Consider the following 27,026-nt stretch of genomic DNA (forward strand, 5'->3'; position numbering starts at 1 on the left):
AAATAAAATCTTTAAAAAAAAAAAAAAAAGATTTTATTTATTTATTTGACAGAGAGAGAGACAGCGAGAGAGGGAATACAAGCAGGGGGAGTGGGAGAAGGAGAAGCAGGCTTCCCGCCGAGCAGGGAGCCCGATGTGGGGCTCGATCCCAGGACCCTGGGATCATGACCTGAGCCGAAAGGCAGATGCTTAACGACTGAGCCACCCAGGTGCCCCGAGATTTTCTTCCTTCATGTAAAAGTTGCTCAGAAGGTTACAGTGCCCTACATGTTTCCTGGCGTTTCACCTTTATGGTGCACCAGAATAAAAGTAAATTATCTGAATCTATTAGTGTGAAATAAAATCTAAAAACTCTGGATTTGGGGCCATATTGCAAAGGACCATGATCATTTGTGTGATCTCTGATTGCTAACTGATCCCCATTAATATAGTAATCAAAGCACTCCCCCCCTCAAAAATCAAGGTCAACCATATAAGCATTGTTCTTTGAAAACACACCTGAAAGTGAACAAGTTTAGCAATGTTAGGATCAGCAATGTACATCTGGTGCAACAGACAACAGATAAGGCACTGAACTTCTCGAAGGTTACAGAGCAAATTGTCTTCTCCTTCCTCCATTCCCTTATTTGAAGCACTGGTAGTAATAACACTTTGAACATTCCTTAGCAAGCTGTCTGGATTGACACCCTTTGCTTTCTCTTCTTCAGTAGGTAAGCAAATCTCCAAGAGAATCTGGACAGCTGCACTATCCTACAAGCAAATAAAACAGTAAATTTAAGAAGTTTCTGAGAATTTTGTTTGAAAACCAAATCTAATTTTGTTCTCACATGAACAAAAGTGGTAAAATAACTGTTTCTTAAATTTAAAAAAGGAGGTACTTTTAAGAGCAAATGTGAGCAATCTATAGGGCAGTGGTTCTCACCTTGTTTAGGGTCATGAAAACTTTTAAGTCTCTGAAGAAAACTACATACCTTCTCCATATAAAAATTAACATGCAAACAAATATATTGCATAATTTCAGGGTAGTCACGTATCACTAAAGCAGATCCAGTTTAAAATCATGTACTAGAAGAGTATTCTGATTCAGTGACATCCTAAACAGGGCCTAAGCAAAAAAATGACTTCTACTAGAATCTCTTCTTTCTTTCCTACATCTCCCAAGATCCTATCCTGTATTCCCCTCTTTTTCTCACCTGGCTTTTTTTTCTCACCAATTAATTAATTCCTCTGAAAATGGTGGTTAATAATTAATGCCTAAACGTCACTTCCTAAAGCTTTTTTTCCCTTTTAATTTGAAGATGGGCTCTTTATGGCCCTGGTTTTGCAAAGAAAAATTCTGCCTTACCATCTATTCCACCTGTACAACTCATTGTTGCTCAGTCTACAAGCTTGAGTGTCATTTCATAGAACAGTAATTTCCTGAGGGGTGATCCATCTTTAAATGTAGCAGCTCCTACATTTAAAGGAGAGCTATAATCACTCTTATCTAGCAGGAAAAGGTAACAAAAAAATGAATATATGACATGTATCTCTGGAAGACAGCCACTGCCTGGAATAGAAGAAAACAATTACTTCATCTAATTGTTTGATGAATTTGATTATAAAGTAAGGTTGGCTTTATTTTATAATTATCATTCTTGGGTCAAAGGGTTTTTGGTTTGGGGTTGTTGATTTGTTGTTTTTGTTTGTAGACTCTGGCGCCAGGCTACCCAGGCTTGAATACTAGCTCTGCCACTTATTAATGTGTAGCCTTGAGCAAGTAACTTACCTCCCTAAGTCTCATTTTCTTAATCTGTAAAAACAGATGATAATACTCCCTACCTCATAGGTTGGCTATAAAGAATAAATGAGTTAATATATATAAAGAACTTACAATAGCATTCGGCATATAGTAAGCATTATATAAATGGTAGCTATTATGATCCTCAATCCCTTATCTGAAATTCTCAGGGCCAGACTTATTTAGAACTCAGAATTATTTTTTCATGTAATATTATATAATATCTCCAGCAGAGACTAGGGTAGCACACAGTGCAGTCAAACATATTCACATTTCTGCAGCAAAACAACATTCACAATAAGTGGGATAAGGCCATAAATAGCTTCGTATCAATTCAGGTCAAGTTTTGTCACAAATGAGATCACATCAGGTCACGTCTTTCTGCCAACTGAATTACCAAAAAAATGCTTCAGTTTTCATAATTTTTGATCTCTGTATCATAGATAAGGGATTGTGGCTATATATAATTACTCTAATTCCCCTTATTGCCAATGAAAATATTTCAGAAGGTATATTTCAAATTAAGAAAACATTTCTACTTTGAAGACCTCAAATTGCTTAACATTTAATCATCTCACATCTCCTGCCTTATTCAAAAATTACTAAAGGCCTCAGTAAAATTCTACATTGTTATAAAACTTTTCTAAATATAAAACTGAACACTTTATGTTGTCCTACTATTTACCACTACCTGACATCTTACTATGTACACTTCTTGTTCTGTTTGTCTCCACCATTTGATTTTAAAAAACAAAAGTTTTATATTTTGTTAAAATATAAATCTCATTTAAATGGCTATTAAACTAATATCATGAAGATTATTCCTAATTTAAGTAATATAGTCCATCTGATCTTCAGAAGCAAAGGAAACAGCATTATCATACATTCTGTAATGAAAGATGCACAGTATGTCACCGTTGTACATAAAGGGCTATCATATGCCATCTATTTAACTAATTATATTAACAGTGAAACCCATGCATTTCTTGACTAAATTTTATTACCTGAGCAGCCAGTAATGCATTTTTCAATTCTTCTCTGGTAACTTCTGGGCCATCAGTTTGCCCAACTAAACCTATTGTATTATTCTGGGAAGGCCTATCTTGCTCGGCCGTTTCCTTCAGATGAGCACTAAGGTAGGCTTTGGATGCAAGAAGATACCCATTCAACATGTGTAGAGTAATATCCATCAGTGGGGGGCATCTAACACAGAAAGAAGAAAAATACATGAGAAAGAATATATATTTATAAATTAGTCAGAATATGATCAATCAGTCCTGAACAGTATCTGAAAAACCTAAGAGTAGTAACACTTTTCCACTAAAATATTTATTCTAAAAATAAAAGTTTAATATTTGTCTTATCCTGTTTTTCAAAATTATATTGAATATTGAATATATATTAAATATTATCTATTTCATCTTATCAGCTAAAACCAAATATAATGAATGCCCTAGAGAAAAGATGTTTTTGCAAAAAAATGGCACTACCAGGAAGTCTCTTAAATAGGAACCTGCAAAGCAGCTGTCCTAAGAAGAGAAATAATCTATTATTGATAAGATGAAGGAGACTAGAACAGAATATTTATTCTTTCTACTCCTGTTTCTTCTTTGGAGCAAGACAACTTGCTATTCCAAAAGTGCTTCATCCACTTGACCTGGGATAAGTTATTTACTGAGCCTCAGTTTCCTCATCTATAAAAAGAGTAGTTATTCATAGCTCAAAGATTGTTACAGATTAAATGAGATAAGAACAAATACAAGAATTAAATACAAAAAGGAAAAAAATGGTAAATTAGCAACCACTAATATTTAAAAAGCCAAGCCCTGGGGCAACTGGGTGGCTCAGTCATTTAAGCATCTGCCTTTGACTCAAGTCACGCTCTCGGGGTCCTGGGATCCAGCCCCCACTGCACTCTGCGCTCAGTGGGGAGTCTGTTTCTCCCTCTGCCCCTCCCTCAACTTCTGCGTGTGTGTGCGCGCCCACGCTCTCTAATAAATAAATAAAATCTTTAAAAAAAAAGCCAAGCCCTTAGAATAACCTGATAATGCCACGTCTCAATCTATCACAGAAGGAACTAGCATGCATGCATACACAGGCAGTATAGCTGTGTTTATAACCATGTAACGATGGAAACAGCTTAAATGTTCATCAATGGTTTTTCTGAAATGTCCATATTTTCTACGATAAACATCTATATATTTATAGTGAAAAAAAATGTGTCAGTATTAAAAAACTGGCAATGTTTCCAAAAATCTCAAGCTCCACTCCAAAATTCTGAATCAGTCTCTGGATGACAAGCCTAGTAATTTACATATGGGTTACTATGCACCAGTTAAAAAAAATGAGTTAGAATTATGCATATCAATATGGAAAACATATGAACAACAGTAAGTTTTTTTAAAAAAGAACAAAATAGGGGCGCCTGGGTGGCTCAGTCGTTAAGCGTCTGCCTTCGGCTCAGATCATGATCCCAGGGTCCTGGGATCGAGCCCCACATCGGGCTCCCTGCTCAGCAGGGAGCCTGCTTCTTCCTCTCCCACTCCCCCTGCTTGTGTTCCCTCTCTCGCTGTGTCTCTCTCTGTCAAACAAATAAATAAAATCTTAAAAAAAAAATAATAATAATGCCTACAATATAATACTACTTATGTTTTTTTAAACCACTGAAAGAAAAAGTATTTCTACTTATAAATTTGTAAATACATAGAAAGTAAAGCTACATACACACTAGTACGACAACAAAGTTTCCTCTGGGGATGGAACAGGGATTGGTCAAGAGGTCAAAGAGCAATTTTGCTTTAGCCATAGCAACATGATAGATATGAGAGAGAACAACAAGACTTTTCACTGTACACCTTTTTCTTACTGTTGATCTTCTTGTTTGTTCACTTACTAATGTATATAATGAAAACTTTAATACATACGTAACAAAGGAAATACAATATTGTATCTCCAAGAAATTATCACCTACCTTCAACAGTTATCGACACATGGCCAGTCATTTCCCCTACACCCCCATCCACTTTCCCATCACCATCAATGGGTTTCCCATCACCATCAAAGCAAATCCTAAACATTATATATGTGTATATCTTCTTATATTGTTTGATATTTTTAAAAATCATGTGGATGATCACTTGGTAAAAAAATCTAAATTTTAAAAAATTAACAAAATTAAAAGGCAAAATAGAACAAAGGAAAAAACTAATATAAAGAGCTAATATCCTTTATGAAGAACTCTTTCCAAATCAAAAAAGATAAGCACTTCAATAGAAAACTAAACTAAAATACAAAAAAGAGATATCAATAGCCAATAAGCATATTAATATTCAATCTAAAATACAAATTAAACTGAGAATCAAATTTTCACTTATCAAATTGGAAAATATTATATAAAGTACTGAAGTACAATATCAAACACTGCTTTGGGAATGTAAACTGGTTCAGCCTTTCTAGATGGCAGAATGAAAAAATGAATATGAATCAAAATATGAATATGAAAAATATGAATCAAAAGTCTTAAAAATGAGCATGTTACTTTTACCCCCATAATTCCATTTTTAAGAATCTGCTCTGGGCACCTGGCTGGCTCAGCTGGAAGAGCATGCAACTTTTGATTTCAGGGTCCTGAGTTCGAGCCCCACATTGGGTGTAGAGATTACTTCAATAAATAAACTTTAAAAATAATAAAATATTAAAAAAAAAAAAAGAATCTGCTCTAAGGAAATAGTACATAGAATAGTCACCACAGTACTACTGATAATAACAAAAAACAGAAATAAACAAAATGTCCAACAATAGGGATTGGGTTAAGCATAGCATATCTATGTGGAATAATATGCAGCCAATTAATATCAGAATATTTACTACTGTGGGGAAAAGTTTGCAAGTTAAGAGAAAATCCAGGCTACGAAAACATATACATTATGATAGCAAAATTTAACAACTTCCTGAATAACTGGAGGCAATTCAGGTAGAAGGTTACTTACTTAAACGGATTTTTAACACTGATAAATTGTTTTAGAAGTTGCTCTTTTCTGGAAGTGTTATTTAATGCTATTTTTCTTTTATTAGATACTTAATGTCATTTAAACTGTTCATTCTCCTGACTCCTATTTCCTGAGACGTTGATCTCACCAAACCACACATAGCTGATTCTGCAAATTTTGTCACTTCATGAATGTCATCCCTTGGGTTGAGGACAGATGACTACATTCATAGAGTGTGTATCCTAGTTAAGTCTTCTTTAATTCCAATTTCTTTCTCCCCTAAGCCATCTAATGCAAAGCTTCTCTTAAGTTACCACCTAAATGACCTCTTTAGCCTAACATTCAAGGCCCTCCATAGTCTGATCCCTAACTTGAGATTCCAATTCTAAAGTGTGCTCCTCTCAACAAATTATCCCTCCATTCCAAGTCTTTTTCATTTGTGCTTCTATACTTTTGCTCACACTGTTCCTTTTCCCCCACAATGCCTTCCTTAACCCCTTACCCCCATCATTATAGTGTCTGTTCATCCAAACCCCATTTCTATCCTTTAAAAACTACTCAGGTCCCCACTTCCTCTACATCTTTCCTGAACCTTTAATAGCATCCACTTACTAAACCATTCATCTGCATATGACCATATTATTTAACTTTTCATGTATTTGCCTTATTTCTCCATACAGGTGATAATCACTTTAACCTATGTATCATTGGTATTACTTAGCACAGCAATAGGAAATTCAAATATTAATGATGTGAATTAATTAAATCAGCCTCTTGAGGTGAAGCCACTTCAAAGCAATTGATTAAGTTCAGCAATTGGCAAGGAATTACAGACAAATGTGGAATCAATGAAGCTAATATCACAACTGAGGATGCGGAAAAGATCACAGTTTTAGTGCATGTAATGGTTCATAATAAGCTAATTTTTAAAAGCCTTTTTAAAAAATGCTAGCAACAAGGCTAGATTTTACTAATCACATATTAAATATTAAACTGAATAGTTCTTGGATGTAGACAAAACAAAAACAAAAAACCTCAGAGCACACACTGCCAATTACCTGCAAGAACACTAAGACAGATGTTTAAACTGAATTTCTTCCATTTCTTTCGACTCTCCAAAGTATAACTCCAGAATAAAAATGAAACTCAAATGACACATACCTGTGTACCCTCTGATCACATCTTAGGACAATGAGAGGATCTATCATCAGGTCATTCTGAGTATACTTTTGTTGTCGTACAAACTTTATTGAAGGCTGAAGTGCATTAACTGTCATTACCCACAGCCTGACAAGAAAATAATCACATGTTCAAAAACAGCTATATTATAGTTGAAACCTGGAGCCATCCAGTCCTAACTCAGAAGGATATATTCAGGAAAAAATTAAAAAAACAGGTGTGAATGAACTTGGAGAAATTAAGAATTATAGAAATCTAACTTATTATGATGTCTCTAAAACAAATGAAGATAAAACCGTAAACACAAAGCAGTTTCAAAAATCCTCACAGTTGTAATGGAATAATCATGGCATATAAAATAAAAGTATGAATTAAAACCTTAGCACTTTGAAACTGTATCTGGCCCCATAAATAAGCCATGGATCTGTTATCATCATAAAATCTCCAATGTGAGAAGCCACTTTGAGATTAGACATCAATAAACTCTAAAAGTGATTACTAACCTGACTGCACATCAGAATTACTAAGGGATATGCCAACAGTAAGGGTACCTGACCTCTTACAGTGAAGCCCAGGAATCCATCAGCCCCACCTTGCACACAGAGCTTGCCCACTCTTTAAATATGAGTGGTCAGCCAAGAGTCATCAGACATTTAAGGAAAGCATCTAGTTTGAAAAAGATTAAAATATGCAAATAGGAAGAAACTTTAAAGAAACAGAGAATGTAGGGATGAGAAACTTTTTAAAGCCTATAATTAATATCCTTAAAGGACAGAATATTGTACATATGAAACAAGCACAGGAGGCATTTAAAAATATACAGGTAAGGGACTTGGGTAGCTCAGTCAGTTAAGTGTCTGACTCTTGATCTCAGAGTCATGAGTTCAAGCCCCATGTTGGGCTCCATGCTGGCATGGAGCCTACTTAAAAAAAAAAAAAAAAGATGGGGCGCCTGGGTGGCTCCGTCGGTTCAGCATCTGCCTTCAGCTCAGGTCATGATCTCAGGATCCTGGGATCGAGCCCCACGTCGGACTCTCTGCCCAGCAGGGAATCTGCTTCTCCCCCTCACTCTCCCTCTGTGCTCTCTCTCTCTCTCAAATAAATAAATAAAATAAAATAAAATTTAAAAAAAAGAAAAAAGAAAACTAAAAATATTCAGTTAAGAAAGAACTCATAGAGATTAAGAAAATAAACTTTTAAATTCAAAAGAAAGATCAGAAGATAACATTGAAGAATACTCAAAGTATATTCAAAAGACAAATTTAAAAAGAAGAGAAAAAATTGGAAAATCAGGGGTTTTTAAATAAGAGGTTTAAAAGCTAAATTACAAAAAATTACAGAAAACAAAGGGAAAGAGATCACTGAAGGAAAAAAAAACATAAGAAAATGTCCTCAGAACTGAAGGCATTGGTGCCCAGACCAAAAAAAGGCCAAGCACCCAACACTATGAATAAAAAAAAAAACACACCAAAATACATCATCATGAAATTCCAGAAAACAGTGAAAGGAAAAAACCCTACAATTTAAGAGAGAAAAAACAATGGTCACATACCAAGGAGTGGGAAGTAATATATCATTGGATTAATTAATAGCAACAAGGGAAGCTCAATTCATTCAGTAGAATGACAAATAAGTAAGTTCCCTTAACACCCTTTCTCAGGAAGCAACTTAAGTGTGAGTTCCACTCACTAAAATGAGGAACTACACCAAGACAGAGAAAAACATGGAATTCAACAAAGAAGAGAGACAAAACCAATTCCAGGATGGCTACTGTGCATGTCGCAAATTAAAACATGAGGATGGAAAGCTATGAAAGGAATGTTTCCAAGAAAAAAACGTTACTGATACATTACCTGATGTGTTATAACATAAATGTCCCCTCAATAACAGAGTTTAGGGATGAATTAGTTATTGATACAAAATGAACACAAAAACAGAACAAAAAAAAAAACAAAAAACACCAAAGTAAATGGAAGAGGGAAGTATGAACTCAGGGTTCGTGTGTGAGGTATGAAGGAAGGCAGTTGTATAAGAAAGAAATTGTAATCAAAGGATATTGCATGTGTCAACTATAAAAACAGCACTGTTGTAGTCATAATAATAGGCACACTGAATACTGCTTTGACCAAAAATTTTGGTATTACTCTGTTGGGAGAAAGGGAGGAAGGGAAAGTGTGTGTTGGGGGAAGAGGGACTCACGAGGGAGGAAAACAGGTAAGAGGGCTAACACTTCATCTTGTATAGTGCAAAGTCACAGATAATTTCTAAATTGGAAAGTCAGGAAATCATAGTAATTATAGGTATGTTATTGAGATAGATGGGGGGATATAAATGCCAGAATAAAAAGGTTAAAGAGCTGAAAACAGCTGTCTCTGGGGAGCAACAATCTTAAAATGGAAAGGAATATACTATTTAAGTTCTTAAGTTATGTGCATTTATTTATTTGATATAAGTAAAAATTAAATTTAAAAAGCATAAATATGGAATGCCTGGGTGGCTCAGTCAGTTAAGGGTCTGTCTTCGGCTCAGGTCATAATCCCAGGGTCCTGGGATTGAGCCTCACATCAGGCTCCCTGCTCAGCAGGAAGTCTGCTTCTCCCTCTCCCTCTGCCCCTTTCCCCCTCCCCGCCTTGTGCAGCTCTCTCTGTCTCTCTCAAATAAATAAATAAAATCTTTAAAAAAAATTTTTTAAATAAAAATAAAAAGCATAAATATTCCCAGACTTATTGAATCAAAATCTCAGTTAAGTCCAGCCCAGTATTCTGGGTTTTTTTAGAGCAGACTAGGTGTTTTTTGTTTGTTTTTCTATTTAAAGGGTTTTTTTTTGTTGTTTTTATTTAAATTCCAGTTAGTTAACATACTGTGTAATATTAGTTTCAGGTGTACAATTTAGTGAATCACCCCTTACATACAACTCCCTGTGCTCATCACAAGTATACTCCTTAATCCCATCACCTATTTAGAACAGGTGTTTTTGATGCAATATATGGGAACAGGAGAGACTCATCTTCCTAAAGGCAAAATAATTAACCCAGTGTTCTCTAAATTTTATGTGTGCTAGAATCACTCAGGAAATCCTTAAAAAAAAAAAAAAAAAAAAAACCACTAATGGCTAACTCCCACCAACAGACATTCTGATTTAATTAGCATGGGTTACAACTTGCAGATCAGGAGTTCTAAAAGCTCTCCAGGTGATTTTAATGTGCAGCAAAATTAGAAGCCACAGCAAGGATTGCAAGACACGTGGTGATCTAAGTCACAATTAGACACAAATGACTATATGCGAGAATTCATTTTTAAAGAACTTTCTCAAGTTGGAAATACTTTTAAGATTTCTCTGCTTCTTAAAATAAAGTTTATTCTTTTCCTTAAAGTTATAACAGCTCTTTAATTAGTGGTCTTCAGAATGGACTTACATTGTCAGATAATCAACAATTTTTTTCAACATTTAAGTTTAGGTTATTGTATACAATCACTGCTATATGCTTATTTATTACATGAAACAATACACTGAAATTACCTTCTAGGCATCACAGTATTAAGAACCATCCACAGTTTATTGACAGTTTGAAGAATTCGCCGTGGAACCCCTGAATTCAATAGCTGGTTCATATTGGATGTTAATACTTCCGCATAAGGTATAAGTTCACTGGCAGAGAGTAGAGTCAAGTGTTCTAGAATCTGCATCACTTGTGTGTGACTTACTGGGACGGCTGAAAATGCTAAAAGGAAAACTTAGCAGTCATGATCTAAATTCTATACAACTTACCAAATAATATTTGGTAATACTTTCCTATCAGACTACATACCACACAAATCAAGGAAACACTGTTGCTGAAAAAGAGTAAAACTTTCAATCCTGGCCACAAGTTTTGGCCACACTTAAAATAAGGGCCTAAGAAAAAGTCATGTTAAGTATACTTATAAAGATAAGAATAATCATAGAGATAAAAGTTATAAAAATCCCATTTTAAAAAACACATTAGTGACCCAAAGACAAATGTCATTTCCTTGGTGATTCAGACTAATTTTAAAAATTGACTGAAACATGAAAATATACCCAAGTAGTGCTTTTAGTAGTAACATTCAATAAGATTCAAACTTCTTGATATTTTCTGTCTGGGTGGCCCCCTTTATAGGATGTAAGTATCCAGCAGACTGCTGTTAGTAAAAAATTTCTAGAACTGTGATTTTCAATAGAATAGTCACTAACCACATCTGGCTACTGAACACTTAAGAAATGTAGCTAGTGCAAACTGAGATGTGCTGTGAGGATAAAATATATACCAGATTGCAAAGACTTTCTGTGGAAAAACAATAAAATATCTCATTAATATTTTTTATATTAATTACATGATGAAATGATAATATATTGATACATTGGGTTAAATAAAATAATTATTAAAACTATTTTTGCCTGTGTTTTACTTTTTTTATAATTTTTTTTAAAGATTTATTTATTTATTTGAGAGAGATAAGACAGAGAAGAGTACAAGCAGGGGGAGAGGCAGAGACAGAGGGAGAGGGAAAAGCAGACTCCCCACTGAGCTGGGAGCTGGACGTGGGACTCGATCCCAGGACCTGGAGATCATGACCTGAGCCGAAGGCAGATGCCCAACCATCTGAGCCACCCAGGTGCCCCTGTTTTTTACTTTTTTAATGTGGCTATAAAAAGTTTAAAATTTTATGTGTGGCTCGTATCATATTTCTATTGACAGTGCTTGAACTTTATCCATTAGCGCAAGTACATTGCTCTACTCCATAGCATTTATTTCTCATCAGTTTAGGACCTTCCTAAAACCACATGACCATATAACACAGAAACTATGATAAAACAGACACAAGCAAGTCAGAAAGAAAAGGTTAAAACTCCTGGGCACCTGGGTGGCTCAGTCAGTTAAGTGTCCAACTCCTGATTTCCACTCAGGTCACAATCTCAGGGTCGTGAGATCAAGCCCTGAGTAGGGCTCCCTTCCCCTGCCTCAGTGCATAGTCTGCTTGTCCCTCTCCCTCTGCTCCTCCCCCGACACATGCGCTTTCTCTCTCAAATAATTTTTTTTAAAAAGGTTAAAACTCCTTAAACTCAAAGAAAATTACTTAAAATATATTGACCAAACACTGTTATATACCCAGGAAAATTCCGCATGATTTTAAGATTTCAATATATTGACCAAACATTGTTACATACCCAGGAAAATTCCGCATGTTTTTAAGATTTCAATGAGCCTAACATCTCTTTGTACTACTAAAGGGGTAAAAGGAGTATCCAATTTACTGTACCTTCTTGGAGTTGTTTAGGAGAGTGGTTTTTGGCATTATTAGTCAGTAGCATTCGCCTTAACAGGGCATCAGTTCCTGTGATTTCTTCTTCACAGATCCAATCATCCACAATGCATAAATGTGGGTAATTAGTTGCAAGGAGACGTAGTAAAGCAGAATGCAGCCCTTGAAAATTTACAAGAAGTCAAGTGGATTCTTCATTCTTAAATACCAAAACTTCTCTCCTCACTTCCCCTCTCCCTTGTCCCTTTCATTTACAGCAAACCAAAGGAATGTGTGCATCTTATGCATGCATACTACCCTTTGAGGATTTCTGTTTGGTAATTCAGCCAGAGAATCTGCTTAAATAAAGATCCCCAAATGATTTGATACACAAATAGATGGAAACTACTAGTTTTACAAAAAGTTCTCAAGCTTTCTTCCACCCTATCCCAACATAAAAGTCTCCAATCAGGAAACGTTATTTTACATAGCAGTAGTTCAAGAGTTGACTGGGGAGGAAAGAAAAAAAGGAGAAAAGAATGTCCATTTGACGGAGATCATATATGGTCTGAGAAAGGCCTTACTCAGAAATTCTGATAGGCTTCTACAAAAGAACACGTGTTCCCTTCCAACCCAGTTCAGAATCACTGCTACATACGGGTAAAATCAAAGTTGCCACCTTGAGTGCCTAAAAGATCTCAGGCACTCTATGTACATTTTTTCATTTCTCCCTAACGTCCCTTCAAGGTAAGCAATATTGTCTCCATTCTATTGCAAGGAAACAGACTGAAAGGCATTTATTAAAGTTCCCAGAGTCACACAGCTAAGTATGTCAGCCAACCAAAGCAAGTATGGATGTTACCTACAAGACAATGCATTTGTCTTCCTTCAAGAAGAGTTAAGGAAGCTCAAAAGGAATGGGAAACTTCCTTTTACTAAATCAAAGTATTCTTTCTAACCTTTTGCTTTTAGCACAGTTTGACTATTCATGACTATTATTTTTAATGATAAATGGTTCTGTAAAAAATGTCTACTTAGATACATGAAGTACCACTATGCTAAGTGTTTAGCACATAAATACCTAATAAATATTGTTGTTACTATATAATCATCCTCGTCAGAGTTGTAAGAGTAGTAGTAACAGTATTAGTTGTCATAAAAGTGCTTTTCATCCAATAATCTCTTTATTATGCAACTTAGATCAAATCATACCACTTAGTCCCAGTAGGGAGAGTATCTGCTTCCTTTGTCATAGAAACTGATTAAAATTAATATTTCTGTTTGAAAAAATGCTGCAACAATCAAAAGTAGTATTAAACATTTAAATATCTAAATGCACAACTACATGTATAGTTAAGACTATCTCAAAACAGTCACAAAATGACTGCTTACCATAATGAAAACTAATCTACATTTCATAATCTCTTCAATAAAATGTTAGTTGCCAAACGTTGCCAAATATAACGTGTTTATGCAAAGATATAAGTAAATAAATGCATACATCCGGTTAAAGGTGACCAAAGAAGGTCATCTTTGTCCCTGCTTGAAATCAACCGTAACAAAGAAAGAAAAAGAAAAAGAAAACTTCATAGAAACAAACAAAAAACCCATACTCAAACATTATAAAAAGAGCTGTCAAATTAAGAAAAAAAAATTGAATTTCAAAAAATATTACTATATATCTATTTGACAATTTTACAGTAAAAAACATAGTAATTCCATGCTAAGGAATATTGTGGAGGAATTAAAAGCAATAAGGTAGGGGCGCCTGGGTGGCTCAGTCGTTGAGCGTCTGCCTTCGGCTCGGGTCGTGATCCCGGGGTCCTGGGATCGAGCCCCACATCGGGCTCCCTGCTCTGCGGGAGGCCTGCTTCTCCCTCTCCCACTCCCCCTGCTTATGTTCCCTCTCTCGCTGTGTCTCTGTCAAATAAATAAAATCTTTAAAAAAAAAAAAAAGCAATAAGGTAGATCTACATGTACTGGCATAAAAAGATTTCTAAGACTCGAAGAGGAAAAAACAAGTCTCAGAAGAGATAGGGTATAATGCCATTCATAGTTTAAAAAAACAATTTTTTACTCATGTGTGTATCTATTAGCTTCAACCATATGAAACTATATTTTTGTGGGTCAAAAAAAGTTGAATACCTGCAATTTCATATGGTTCAACTTAATAGAAAAAAAGTCTAAAATTCCATACCAAAATAAAACTGGGTTTTGGGGAAGGAGGAATGCAAGTAGTAAGATAGTGAGGGGGGTAAAGAGGAATTTCAATCCTGAATGAATTGTTTGATTTTTTTTTTTTTAACCACTGAGCACATATTACACTTCATAACACTATAAACAGTAAGGTTATTTTTTAACAATAAACGTTAGCAGTAAAAAACAAGGAAAACAAATACCTCCCAACTCCTGCTGCAGCCCTTGAGCCTGTCGAATAAGGAATTTGATAGGAATCTGATCCATTAAAGATGACGAATAGGACTTGGGCTTTCTTTGCATGGCGGCTGTCAAAGATACAAAGTGTAAGATAAGAACAGGGTAATGAACAACAGAAATCTTAACCTTCAACCTAAATGGAACAAAAACAACATTAGGTGACTTTTAATTCATTTAACCTGTGAATATACTTCACAAAAAAATGAAGAAATAGTGGATACACAGGAAGAGCAAGAACATATCTAAAGGCAGGATCTGGAAAATGCCCCCAAATTGAAACTAGTGAGGAGAAAATCGTGAGAGAAGCCATCTGCAGACGTGCCCTATACTAAAACACAAAAACAAACAAAACAAAATGAAACAAAACCCCTGATAAGTAAGTCAAGACTCTCCCAAATCTAATTAGAAGACTAAATTCAGTCATGACCATATGGCTTAAAGCTTCATGACTCCAACAGTCTTAATTTAATTATATGTTATAGTAGTGACTCTTTTTAAAGGAAGTTGGGCAATATGAATTTGACTCCCTTCTCTCACAACTTCCATCTTCAGCCAGCAAACAATTCCTTTTTTAAAAAGACAAGTCCATCTTATGGGCGCCTGGCTGGCTCAGTTGGTGGAGCATGCAACTCTTGATCTCAGGAGTCTGAGCCCCACATTGGCTGTAGAGATTACTTAAAAATAAAAAAAACCTCATGTTCAAAAACCTTCAGTGGATTCTTATATCCTACAGAGTAAAGGTAGATGCCAATCAACACTATCTCTCTCTGTCTCATCTCCATCATATTCTTTTCTTTAAGATTTTATTTATTTGTCAGAGAGAGAGAGAGTGCACAAGCAAGGGGGAGCGACAGGCAGAGGGAGAAGCAGGCTCTCCGCTGAGCAGGGAGCCCGATGCAGGACTCTTTTCCAGGACCCCGGAATCATGACCTGAGACAAAGGCAGAAGCTTAACCAACTGAGCCACCTAGGAGTCCCTCACCTCCATCATATTCTATATGCGTTGCACCCTCATCTCACTCCAAGGTATTTTATTTGTATACCATAGGACTATATGAGAATTTCAAAAAGGATGTTCATAGTTTGAAAAAGCATATGCAATATACTTATTCTTCTTCAAATACAAACCACAAAATGAAACTCAATTTTTTTTTCTTTGGTTGAAGACAAGAAGTACATAAGTGTAAGTGTTAAAATAAAGGTTGAGAATTGGGGTGCCTGGGTGGCTCAGTCGGTTAAGCATCTGCCTTCGGCTCAGGTCATGATCTCAGGGTCCTGGGATGGAGCCCCATGGCAGGCTCCCTGCTCAGCAAGGAGTCTGCTTTTCCCTCTCCCTCTGCCCCTCCCCCCACTCATGCTCTCTCTCTCTCTCTCTCTCTCTCTAATAAATAAAACTAAAATAAATAAATAAATAAAGGTTGAGAATCATTGCCTATACAGACCATATACCTTTTTTTTAAAGATTTATTTATTTGAGAGAGAGAGAGTGAGAGTCAAGCACAAGCAGGGGGAAGGAGCAGAGGGAGGGGGAGAAGCAGACTCTCTGCTAAGCAGGGAGCCTGACATGGGGCTCGATCCCAGGACCCTGGGATCATAACCTGAGCCGAAGGCAGGGAATTAAATGACACAGCCACCCAGGCACCCCACAGACCATATACCTTTTGACTAAACATAACCCCCTCTTGAAAATTAATAAATTAGCATACTAGTTTTCCACACCAATTTTGTATGAATTCCGTAAGAACATGTTTCAGAAGGCAGTTAAACAAAATAGGTTCCAATGATAGTCAAATCCTGGTTCCAACACTTACTACTGAGGGAAATAGTCTTAGAGTAATTAGGAAAGAAAAAGAAATAAAAGGCATCCAAATTGGAAAGGAAGAAGTAAAAGTGTCACTCTCTACAGATGACATATGTAGAAAACCCTAAAGACTCCATCAAAAAACTGTTAGAATAAACGAATTCAGTAAAAATGCAGGATATAAAATCAATACACAAAAACCTGTTGCATTTATATATACTAATTATAAACTATGAGAAAGAGAAATTAAGAAAACAATCCCATTTATAATTACATCAAAAATAAAATACCTAAGAATAAATTAAACAAAGGAAGTGAAAGACCAGAATATTGAAAACTATAAGACATTAATGAAAGAAATTGAAGAGGACACAAACAAATAATATTTCATGTTCATGGACTGTTAGAATCAATATTGTTAAAATGCCCATACCACCCAAAGCAATCTACAGATTCAATGCAATCCCTATCAAAAATCCAATGGCATTTATCACAGAACTAGAACAAATAATACTAAAATTTGTATGAAACTACAAAAGACTCCAAAGCAACCATGAGAAAGAAAAACAAAGCTAGAGGCATTATGGTCCCTGATTTCAAACTATAATACAAAGCTATAGTGATTAAAACAGTATGGTATTGACATAAAAACAGACACATCAATGGAACAAAGGAGAAAGCCCAGAAATAAACCCATGCATGGTCGACTGACCCACAACAAAGGAGCCAAGAATATATAATGAGTAAAAGGACAGTGTTGAAAAAGTTTCAACAGTGTTGAAAAAACTCGACAGCCACATGCAAAAGAATGAAACTCAACCACTATCTAACACAACACACAATGATTAACTCAAAATGGATTAAAGACTTGAACACAAGACCTAAAACCATATGACTATTAAAAGAAAACATAGATGGTAACTCCTTGACTAGGTCTTGGCAGTGATTTTTTTTTTTAATCTGACACCAGAAACAAAAGCAAAAAAAACAAGTGAGAATACATCAAACTAAAAAGCTTCTGCACTGGAAAGAAAACCATCAACAAAATGAAAAGGCAGGGGTGCCTGGGTGGCTCAGTTGGTTAAGCATCTGACTCTTGGCTTCAGCTCGGGTCATGATCTCAGGGTCGTGGGACTGAGTCCCCTAGGGGGCTCTGCTCAGCAAGTAGGACCCATTCCAGGAATATAAAGATATTAATTATATAACTAATTATATAAATAGACCAAACAAAATCATCTCAATAATTGCCAAAAAAAAATATTTACTGAGATCATGACCAGTGCTAAAACCAAGAGCCAGACGTTCAACCAACTGCACCACCTAGATGCCCCAAATCTTACATTTTAATAATTTTAAAAAATTATTTCATTTATCTAGATGGGAAGATTTAATATTATAAAGATTAAATTGTCTCCAAATCTTTAAGTTTAACATAATTCTGATCAAAATCCTAATTTGATAATCTTCTTTGAAATTTGACAAAATTATAAAGTTCATATGAAAGATTAAATATATGAGAATAGACAGAAATACTGAATAAGATCGGTTATGATGAAGGCACTGGAAATGTCTGACTTAAAGAAAATCCAAAATCAGATACAGGTTTGTAGTAAAACTTCAATATACATCAAAGCAACCTTCCAAAATAATAGGAAAATAATAGATTATTCACTATGTGATGTTGACAAATAACCAATTATAAAAAAATAAAATTGGATCTGTACTCCATACTTTACACCAAAATTAAAGGCATGCTTAAATTTTAAAAATAAAATAATAATGTTCTAAAATAATATATAGGTGATGAGTTATATTAACATTAGTACCTTGCTTTGGAAGATTTTCCTCCCCATAAAATTCTATAATTAAAAAACACCATAAACAAATGGTAACACTCAATATTATAAAAAGGCACTCACATCTTATACAAATGTGGGAGTCTATAATGGTAAAACCTATCTGGAAAGCAATACGGCAGCAATTCATTTTTTAAATCTTGTAATTTTTCAAAATCTTAGACTTAGTATTTCTATATCCAGGAATCTCTCCTAAGGACAGAAATAATCATACCTATATACAAAGTTCGCTCTAAGGATATTCATTCCTCCACTGTTTATAACAGCAAAATTTGGAAATAATTTAAATGTCCAACAATAAGGACATAATACGTTAAGTAGACATATTTATAAAGAAATATTATACAGTTATTTAGAGATATCTTTAAAAATTTACTATAATAGGGGGCGCCTGGGTGGCTCAGTCGTTAAGCGTCTGCCTTCGGCTCAGGTCATGATCCCAGGGTCCTGGGATCGAGCCCCACATCGGGCTCCCTGCTCAGCGGGAAGCCTGCTTCTCCCTCTCCCACTCCCCCTGCTTGCGTTCCCTCTCTCACTGTGTCTCTGTCAAATAAATAAATAAAATCTTTAAAAAAAAAAAAAATTTACTATAATAGGCAAATGTTTAAAATGTTTAAAATGTGTTATTAAGGAGAAAGGGTAGATTAAAAACATGTATTCTAGGGGAGCCTGGCTTGATCAGTAGGTAGAACAGGTGACTCCTGAACTCGGGGTTGTGAATTCGAACCCCACATTGGGTGTAGAGATTACTTAAAAATAAAATCTTGGGGCACCTGGGTGACTCACTCCGTTGAGCATCTGACTCCTAGTTTCCACTTAGGTCATGATCTCATTGGTCACAAGATCGAGCCCTGTGTCAGGCTAGCGCTCAGTGGGGAGTCTGTTTGAAGATTCTCTCCCTCTGCCCCTTCCCCCGGTAGCGCACACACTCTCGATCTCTAAAATAATTAAATAAATCTTTTTAAAAAATAAAAATAAAATCTTAAAAAAAGGTATTATGATTCTGACTTTGTAAAAGCTATTATCTGTTCAAAGATTGAAGGGTTTTCTAGCAAAATTCTAATGGTGATTAGCAGTAGAATTATGGGTGGTTTATACTTTGATATTTTTACTTTTCTCATTTCCTAGATATTTTTCCAGTAAACACACCTTCTAATACATGTTTTTATCTTAAAAATCAGTTCCTTTGGATTAAGCAAGATATAATTAGGTAAATAATGAAATAAGTTTTTAAAATTCTTATACTGCTACTCTAAAATATGGTCATATAACTATTAGAATCGCTTTTCGTCAAAACTTTATTTTAAAGCTCTGAAACTTGAAGCTGCCAAAAAATAATATTGGTCACTGTTTGCTTAAAAGTTACTGCATTTTGGAAGAGGCAGATGGAGTTAACTTTCTTCTGGAAAGAAAATAATTAACTATCAAGTGCAAAGAAAAATATCAAGTTCAAAGAATTTAAAGCCAGAGAACATTAGAGTTTCCCAAGTACCATGGGATGTGTCATCTACAGGTGACCAAGAAGGAAATTTAGGAAATTTTACATGTAACAGACAAAAGCAGGAAAAAAAGGCCAAACTCTGTTTTTAAATGAAGTTAAGCTTGAGGGAAAGAGTTAAGCAAGTAGTACTTTTAGCTATTTCAGAATGAGATTGCATTTAGAATCCATTGGCTCCTTTAGGAACAGATAAATAGTTTACTCTTATGTTCAATATTAATTACTACTGTCTTTATCTTCAAAACTATCTAAAAATAAACTGTTATACCTAATAATAAAGTCTTCAGATGTAATAAACAGGCAACACTTTTTAAGTCTAAATACTGGAAATATAATGGTAATGCTCACGTTTTAATTGGGTATTAGTACACTAGAATTTATTATAGTACTCTATTTCTTATATTCTTTTGGATCAATATAATATTTAACTAAAATTGACATAATATAAATATAAATAAATATAAGTATTTTTAAACCAAAAACATACGTGCATATGAAAATACATATATGTATACACACACACACATTTTTTTTAAAATGACTATGACATTCTAATACTTGGCTCTAACTCAAATTTCAGAATTCCATATGTGAGCTTCTACAGCTACCTGGTGGCTGCTAATAATTTTTATTCTAAGGCCAAAACCACAGAATAGTTAACAATGTACCGAAACTACAACACAATTTCACATGTAAGAATAAATGTAAGGCAGAATAATCACCTTTTTTGACTGTGAAAGAGCAAAGTTCTCTCATGTTGTGACATATTCTGCAGTCATTTATTCTCCTTGGGGATGAGAAACTACACTAGGAAAAGGTCTCCTCAACAAGGGGAAAAAATTCTCCAGGGAAAGGCCAATCTCTCCATTTGTCTTCTACATCCCATTGTCTCCCAAGGACATCAGTTCAGGGATTCTCCCCTAAGCATTATCAACCTTACCTCTCCAGTAAATTACTCCCAACAACACATATTCTCTCAGCTATTTCACTTAAAAAAAAAAAAAAAAAAAAAAGCCCTCTCCTGACCTCATTTTCCTCTCAGATTACCAGATTCATTGTTTTCCTTTCTTTACAACTCCTCCAAAGAGCCGTCTCTACTCATTGTCTTCAGTATATCTCCTCTAATTTTCTTTTCAATTCACCACAATCGGGCTTTCTCCTACCACTTTACTAGTAAAACTGTAAAGGTCAAATGACCTCCAGCAAGCAATATGCAGTCATCAGCTAAGCCTCAGTCCTAACGTTAACTCATCTAGCAACATCATTTGACATAGGTGATCATTGTATCCTCTGAAACATTCTTCTTCCCTTGGCATCCAAACATCATTTTCTACTGATTCTCCCAAACGCCTGTCCTTGGTGATCCTATTTAACGTTGTTATTTTAAATATATATATATATATTTATACTAAATATATATATATATACTAAATATATATATATATACTAAAGAATATCAAAGTTTCAGTCCAGGTATCTCCCCTGAATTCCAGACCAGTGTATATATATATAACTGTCTCCTTAACATTGCCACTTGTAAGTCTTTCAGACATTTCAAACTGAACATGTCCAAAACTGAGCTCCTGATCCCCCACAAGTCTGCTCCTTCCCCAGGCTCTTTTATTTTAGTTGACAGCCATTCTGTCCTTTAGGCTCAGGCCAAAAGCCTCCACATCAACCTTGGCTCATGTCTCTCAAACCTCATGAATCCATTAGCAAAACCTCTCAACTCTACCTTCAAAACGCATTTACCCTGCTACCAGTGCAAACCACCACCTCCTTTCACCTAGAATCTTATAAAAACCTACTAACTACTTCCTCTAACACCCCAGTTCTTTTCCCAAGATTCGATCTAGGCTGAGTTGTACTCCTAACCTAAAATCTTCAACTTTCCCACTGAGATCCATCAGACTGTTACATAAAGAACAGCAGCTTCACAGGAGGGGCACCCAGGTGGCTCAGTCAGTTAAGGGTGTGCCTTCAGCTCAGGTCATGGCCTCAGGGTCCTGGGATCAAGTCCCCACAACAGGCTCCCTGCTCAGCGGGGAGTCTGCTTCTCCCTCTGCCTCTGCCCCTCCACCTGCTCATGCACTCTCTCTCTCGCTCTCTCAAATAAATAAATAAAATCTTAAAAAAATAAAAAGAACAGCAGCAACCAGGAACACTGGGTTGAACTAAGCATGTCACTGGGGACTGGAAAACATAATCTTTAAAGATTCTTCCAGTCCTAAAAAATTCTGAGTACTTGTTATTTCCTCATGGTATATACACAAGGGTTGGCTATACTACTCTCTGTACTTTCCTGTGTTAAAAAACAAATTTTGCTAGATATTCATGTATGTAAAAAATAAGGGTGTATCTTGGTCCCTGCTACAGTATTAATGGTCTGAATTCTTCCCCAGAACACCTCCTTGTAATTTATTCTTCCACTATCTATTAAATTGCAAGTGTCATATTCTTTAACAGAATTCATTACATGTGGATAAAAGTGAGAGACTATTATCTAATGCTTATTATTAGCCCATCTTTTGGCTAATACGACAAAGACTATAATTATAGTTATGAGATATCATCTGTATAACTCTAACAATTACAGTCAGAAAAGAAAGCAGCTGAGAAATTCACAGTGTATTTAAAACATAATACTTCAGATAAATAAAAGAAACTGATCTGCCAAACACTGAAAAGTAACTTTGATTTATAGCTTTCAAGAAGTAAAATAACTCAGCTGTGGCAAAATAACAACCCTTACAAGAATTTTTCCTGCGTTACATACTCAGTGCCTACAGCTTTCTAATGACATTTTTTGTTCAAATACGGAACTGCATACATTTAGCAAGCCTAAAAGACAAGTGAATTTTCTTTTTCAAATATAGAAAAACACACTGCTTTATACTGATATCTTCTATGTTAAATCTGATCTTCTGATATTACATTTTATTTTTATTATTTTTAAAAGATTTTATTTATTTGACAGAGACACAGTGAGAGAGGGAACACAAGCAGGGGAGTGGGAGAGGGAGAAGCAGGCTTCCTGCCGAGCAGGGAGCCCGACGCGGGGCTCGATCCCAGGACCCTGGGATCATGACCTGAGCCGAAGGCAGACGCTTAACGACTGAGCCACCCAGGCGCCCCATGACCTTCTGATATTATAGAAAGTAGCTATGTATGAAAGCCCAGTTCAATGATAATTTTAATGTCAAAATGAAACTCTTCTGTTATTTTTTTCTACTGTTTTTGACTAGATTGTTATTCTTCACCTAATGGAAGGGAGGCAGGGCAAAGAATGAAATCAAGCAAAAAAATTTTCAGTTATACTTCCTTCAGGTTTATCTCTTAATTTATCAGCACTTAGTAAGGTCCCTAAAATTATTAAAATACAGACAATTCAGTTATTAATTTAGCCTGCTAAGAAAAGGGCTGAGCCTCAAGGGGTGGTTATGTGCCCATACATATATGTATTTACACATCAGAGTATACAATGCCTATACTACAAAGACTACAGAATGATACTGGAGCTTGTTAGAATATCTGACCTTATTTTCTCACATGACAGCTTGCAAAGTAACAAAATGTAAACAAATAAAATGAACTATCACTAGAAATGCTTCCCTATGTATATGTATAACTTACCTAAAGTCTTTGTGTTTGCTAGGAGAGCTTCCTCATAAGACAGTATATAATAAAGCACCAAAAGCTGTGCTGTGATACTGAACCGTTGATTAAGGCGGATGTTATCACCCTGGAAGTAATATTATAAATACTTTAAAATACTGTTAAATTTCATGAGTGCTTTCTTGATAGTAAATGCATTTAAAATAGACTACTCAGTGTTACTGTTCCCAAGCTCAGACAAAATGGGAGAAACACTGCCATGTTTGCATTAAACTCAAAGAGACAACTTGAAGTTTAAATTTGAGATGGCATGGGAGATCAAAGGCAACATGCTTAACAGTCCTTATGATTAAAAAAAAGACTTCAGCTGTTCCTTAACAGCAATTCCATCAGGCTGCTTCTGAAAAAGGTTTACAGGAGTCTCAAGTATTACCTGGAATGAAGAAAATAACTCCTAAAAAAAATAGCGTACATTTGAATACATTTGTGAAAAATACAACCATTTTTTCCTTCTTAAAAGGTGGAGAAAAAAAGATTTTCTTCAAATTTCCCATTTGAATCTAAGTATATCTTAGATTCTCAAGAAGCTAAACAAACCTCTGCTGACCGTGTTGAAATGTCACATAGTCCTTTGTTAAGCACACACTCTCCGGGGCACTCTTTAGACTTTAAAATGGAGCTCTTTTAAAGAATTCCTCAGAAAGTGCCTCTTCAACAAACTACTTGGAACTAATACCATACTTGTAAATTTCATAAGTGATCTGAAGAAATGTAATCCCATTTCAGATTCAGAACCACCTAGAAGTCCTCTAATAATCAAAGAAAAAATATGGAACAAGTCAGAAGAATAAAAGAAAAATCAGCTAATAAATGTACAGGAACTACTATTTTACCCCAATGACTCCTTGGAAAATACTGAGGATCTCCTGTTCTGTGACTGGCTGATTTGTGGCTTCTGGATTAGATTTAGATGCAGGAGTAAGTATGGAATTTATGTACACATCAATCAGAGGAAGTAATTGAGGATGAAGTGGAGTAGAGGTCTCACACAGCTGTCTATAAATCCAGTCCTAAAAAAGACAGTTATAGGCACTAAATCAATTATGGCAATAAGAAAAAGTGAAATTTAGTAAAAACATAAAATTTACATAATTTATGAATCAGTGAAACTATTAACTTCTAGCCGCTACAAATATATCACCCTGTTTCACTACTGTCTTTGATCTAAAAATATGAATTACTTTTATATTCTAATCAAGACTATTGTCCAGTGGAAGATAAATCTGTAATGATCAATTTGGGTTTTGAATTTGGACTTTGGGTTTTTAATCTATTAGTTTTTAAGGAGTAGGAAAAATATTTTAAGTCCCTACTGTATCTCTATTTAGAGCACCATCTGTGTTGTAGAAGACCCCACAGCACATAGGAATTGAGGGAGAGGGATAGTTCTTCACAGCAAATCCTCAGATAGATTAAGAAAGTGGCCTTAGCAACCTCTTATGGGAGACCATCACTTAACTATACATGGATAGAGGACATGTGGATACATTGGGTGTGCATTCAGACTCTTAACTCTTATCTATTTCACTTACTAAAAATATAAAGAAGTAGAAGATACAATCTACCTGGAAAATAACTTCACTAAATCATGAAAACAAGGATAGTTAAAGGTGATATATCAATGCATATATTGTTCATTGTTCTTTATAAACAGAAGAGCCTCTAGAAAAGGCTCAGATTTCTTTACCTTCTGGGACTTATCTTTCTCTTTAGAAGGCCTTTTAACTGTTTGATATAGCCAACTATAACTAATGGAAAATATGTCAAAATATGTATATAAGTGTTAGCTGTCCTTGTGACAAAAGTACAAATACTGGTCATGGCTGACAAGCAACTTTTCTCAGTTTGGTGAACAAAACCAAAGTATAGAAAATGGCAATTTCTTACCAAGTTTTAATGAAATAGCCACATGATATTATTGGAATTTTAAATGGATTAGTAATACTGTATATTTTGTCAATAACTTAAGAGTTATATTGTTTAAAAAAATCTGAAATTAATTATAGTCCTAGTTACTATATATCAATGATTAGTAATTAGACATATTTCATACACAAAATCCATAGTAGAAGCCTATAAACTGAAACAGAACTAGAAAAAAAAAAAAAAACATAAACTTGGGTTGTAGCTTGAAATATAAATGTAAGATCATACTTTTATTGACACTTTGTGCTTGGTAAAGGAACGACTCCTGAGAAGCTGGTAAATACAATGAATAGGCAAAAATCCAGTAATGTTGGCACTCAGGTTGCTGGTGACAGGGACCCGAACAGCATGAGCTGTGACAACCTGAAAGGGAAAAATAGTATGAATACATATGATAGAACCAAATATAAAATTATTCTGAAAGAAAGAGGATGAGCAGGTAGTGTCAATACTTAATACAAATGTAGTCCTTAGGAATGAATGAGAAAAACTAATTATTACATGATTTAATTTTTTCTAGATGATAAGGCAGCATACATTTAGGGATTTGTAAAACACTCTAATTTTTTAAATTTGTTTTTTAAACATAGATATGTTGACAGTAATGTAGTAAGGTAAAAAAAATATAAAATTTGGAATCATAAAATCTGGACTCAGTGATTTTAGATAAGTCACTTTATCTTCTGGGCTTATTTTCACATTTATAAAATGGGACAATACAGTCTTACCTGCCTCAAAGGGTTTTTGTGAGGGGGAAAAAAATTGAAAAACATGTTTGAAAAACATATGTGAATTATAAAGTATCAAATCTTTATATGACATAAATTCTCCAGGTGTGATAGAAATGATCACATAAACAGGGATTTTTATTGTTATTCTCATTGTGTCATGCATAGACTTCTAATGGTTTTCAAAGACCCTCCTCAAAGTTGTCCAGTGAGTTCAAATAAAAACATAAAAAATAACTTACGAGTCTCCTAAGTACTATTTGTGTCTGTTTTGCGGGAGTGTATGTATATTGAGGGGAGAAAGGAGAGGTTGGTATAGGGATGAGAATATTATCCTAAAAGAAGCAACAATTATGCATCCATGAGCATTTTCAAATATCTCATTTTTTCAGAAATATTTGTTTTTTTAATCTTAAGTTTAAATTGACAAATTAATCTGGGAATTAACCTTAAATTTCAGAATTGTCTCTTTGGCTGAAAAAATAAAATATCCTTAGGTTTACCCATGGACAAAAGTGCTGAGACCAAATAAGAACATGTAAATACAAGAATACAGAATTTAGGGGTGCCTAGGTGGCTCAGTCAGTTAAGCATCCAACTCTTGATCTCAGCTCAGGTCTTGATCTCAGGGTCATGAGTTCAAGCCCCCGGTTAGGCTCCATGCCCAGCCTACTTAAAAAAATTTTTTTAAAGAATAAAGAATTTAGACTCTAGCTTATAATTTAGTTAGAAATGAATGTTACAGCCTAAAAGTTTAAACAGGTCTCTATTTTATTTTTCTCCTGACAAACCCAAATGATTACCCCATGTGAGATCCCTACCATCAGTACTGAAGACCATATTCTTAAGCATTTACTTAACATCTGCAAAATATATAAATTTAAAACATGCTTTTGT

The 27,026-nt window shown here is 35.0% G+C and overlaps 1 protein-coding gene across 4 annotated transcripts in view; it reads right to left on the reverse strand.

Moving 5' to 3' along the window:
* INTS2 (integrator complex subunit 2) overlaps positions 1 to 27,026 on the reverse strand; it is a 55,645-nt gene that overhangs the window by 4,403 nt on the left and 24,216 nt on the right. For all 4 annotated transcript variants that reach the window (XM_036081776.2, XM_036081777.2, XM_078064232.1 and 1 more), the window contains 9 exons: positions 25,630 to 25,764; positions 24,309 to 24,485; positions 23,434 to 23,542; positions 14,610 to 14,714; positions 12,229 to 12,393; positions 10,469 to 10,670; positions 6,931 to 7,056; positions 2,785 to 2,983; positions 499 to 750 (listed from right to left, as the gene is read on the reverse strand). In XM_036081776.2, the coding sequence (XP_035937669.1) occupies positions 499 to 750; positions 2,785 to 2,983; positions 6,931 to 7,056; positions 10,469 to 10,670; positions 12,229 to 12,393; positions 14,610 to 14,714; positions 23,434 to 23,542; positions 24,309 to 24,485; positions 25,630 to 25,764 (1,470 nt within the window). The remainder of the gene's footprint in view (positions 1 to 498; positions 751 to 2,784; positions 2,984 to 6,930; positions 7,057 to 10,468; positions 10,671 to 12,228; positions 12,394 to 14,609; positions 14,715 to 23,433; positions 23,543 to 24,308; positions 24,486 to 25,629; positions 25,765 to 27,026) is intronic.

The sequence above is a fragment of the Halichoerus grypus genome, chromosome 2 (genome assembly GCF_964656455.1).
Source record: "Halichoerus grypus chromosome 2, mHalGry1.hap1.1, whole genome shotgun sequence".
NCBI lineage: Eukaryota > Metazoa > Chordata > Mammalia > Carnivora > Phocidae > Halichoerus > Halichoerus grypus.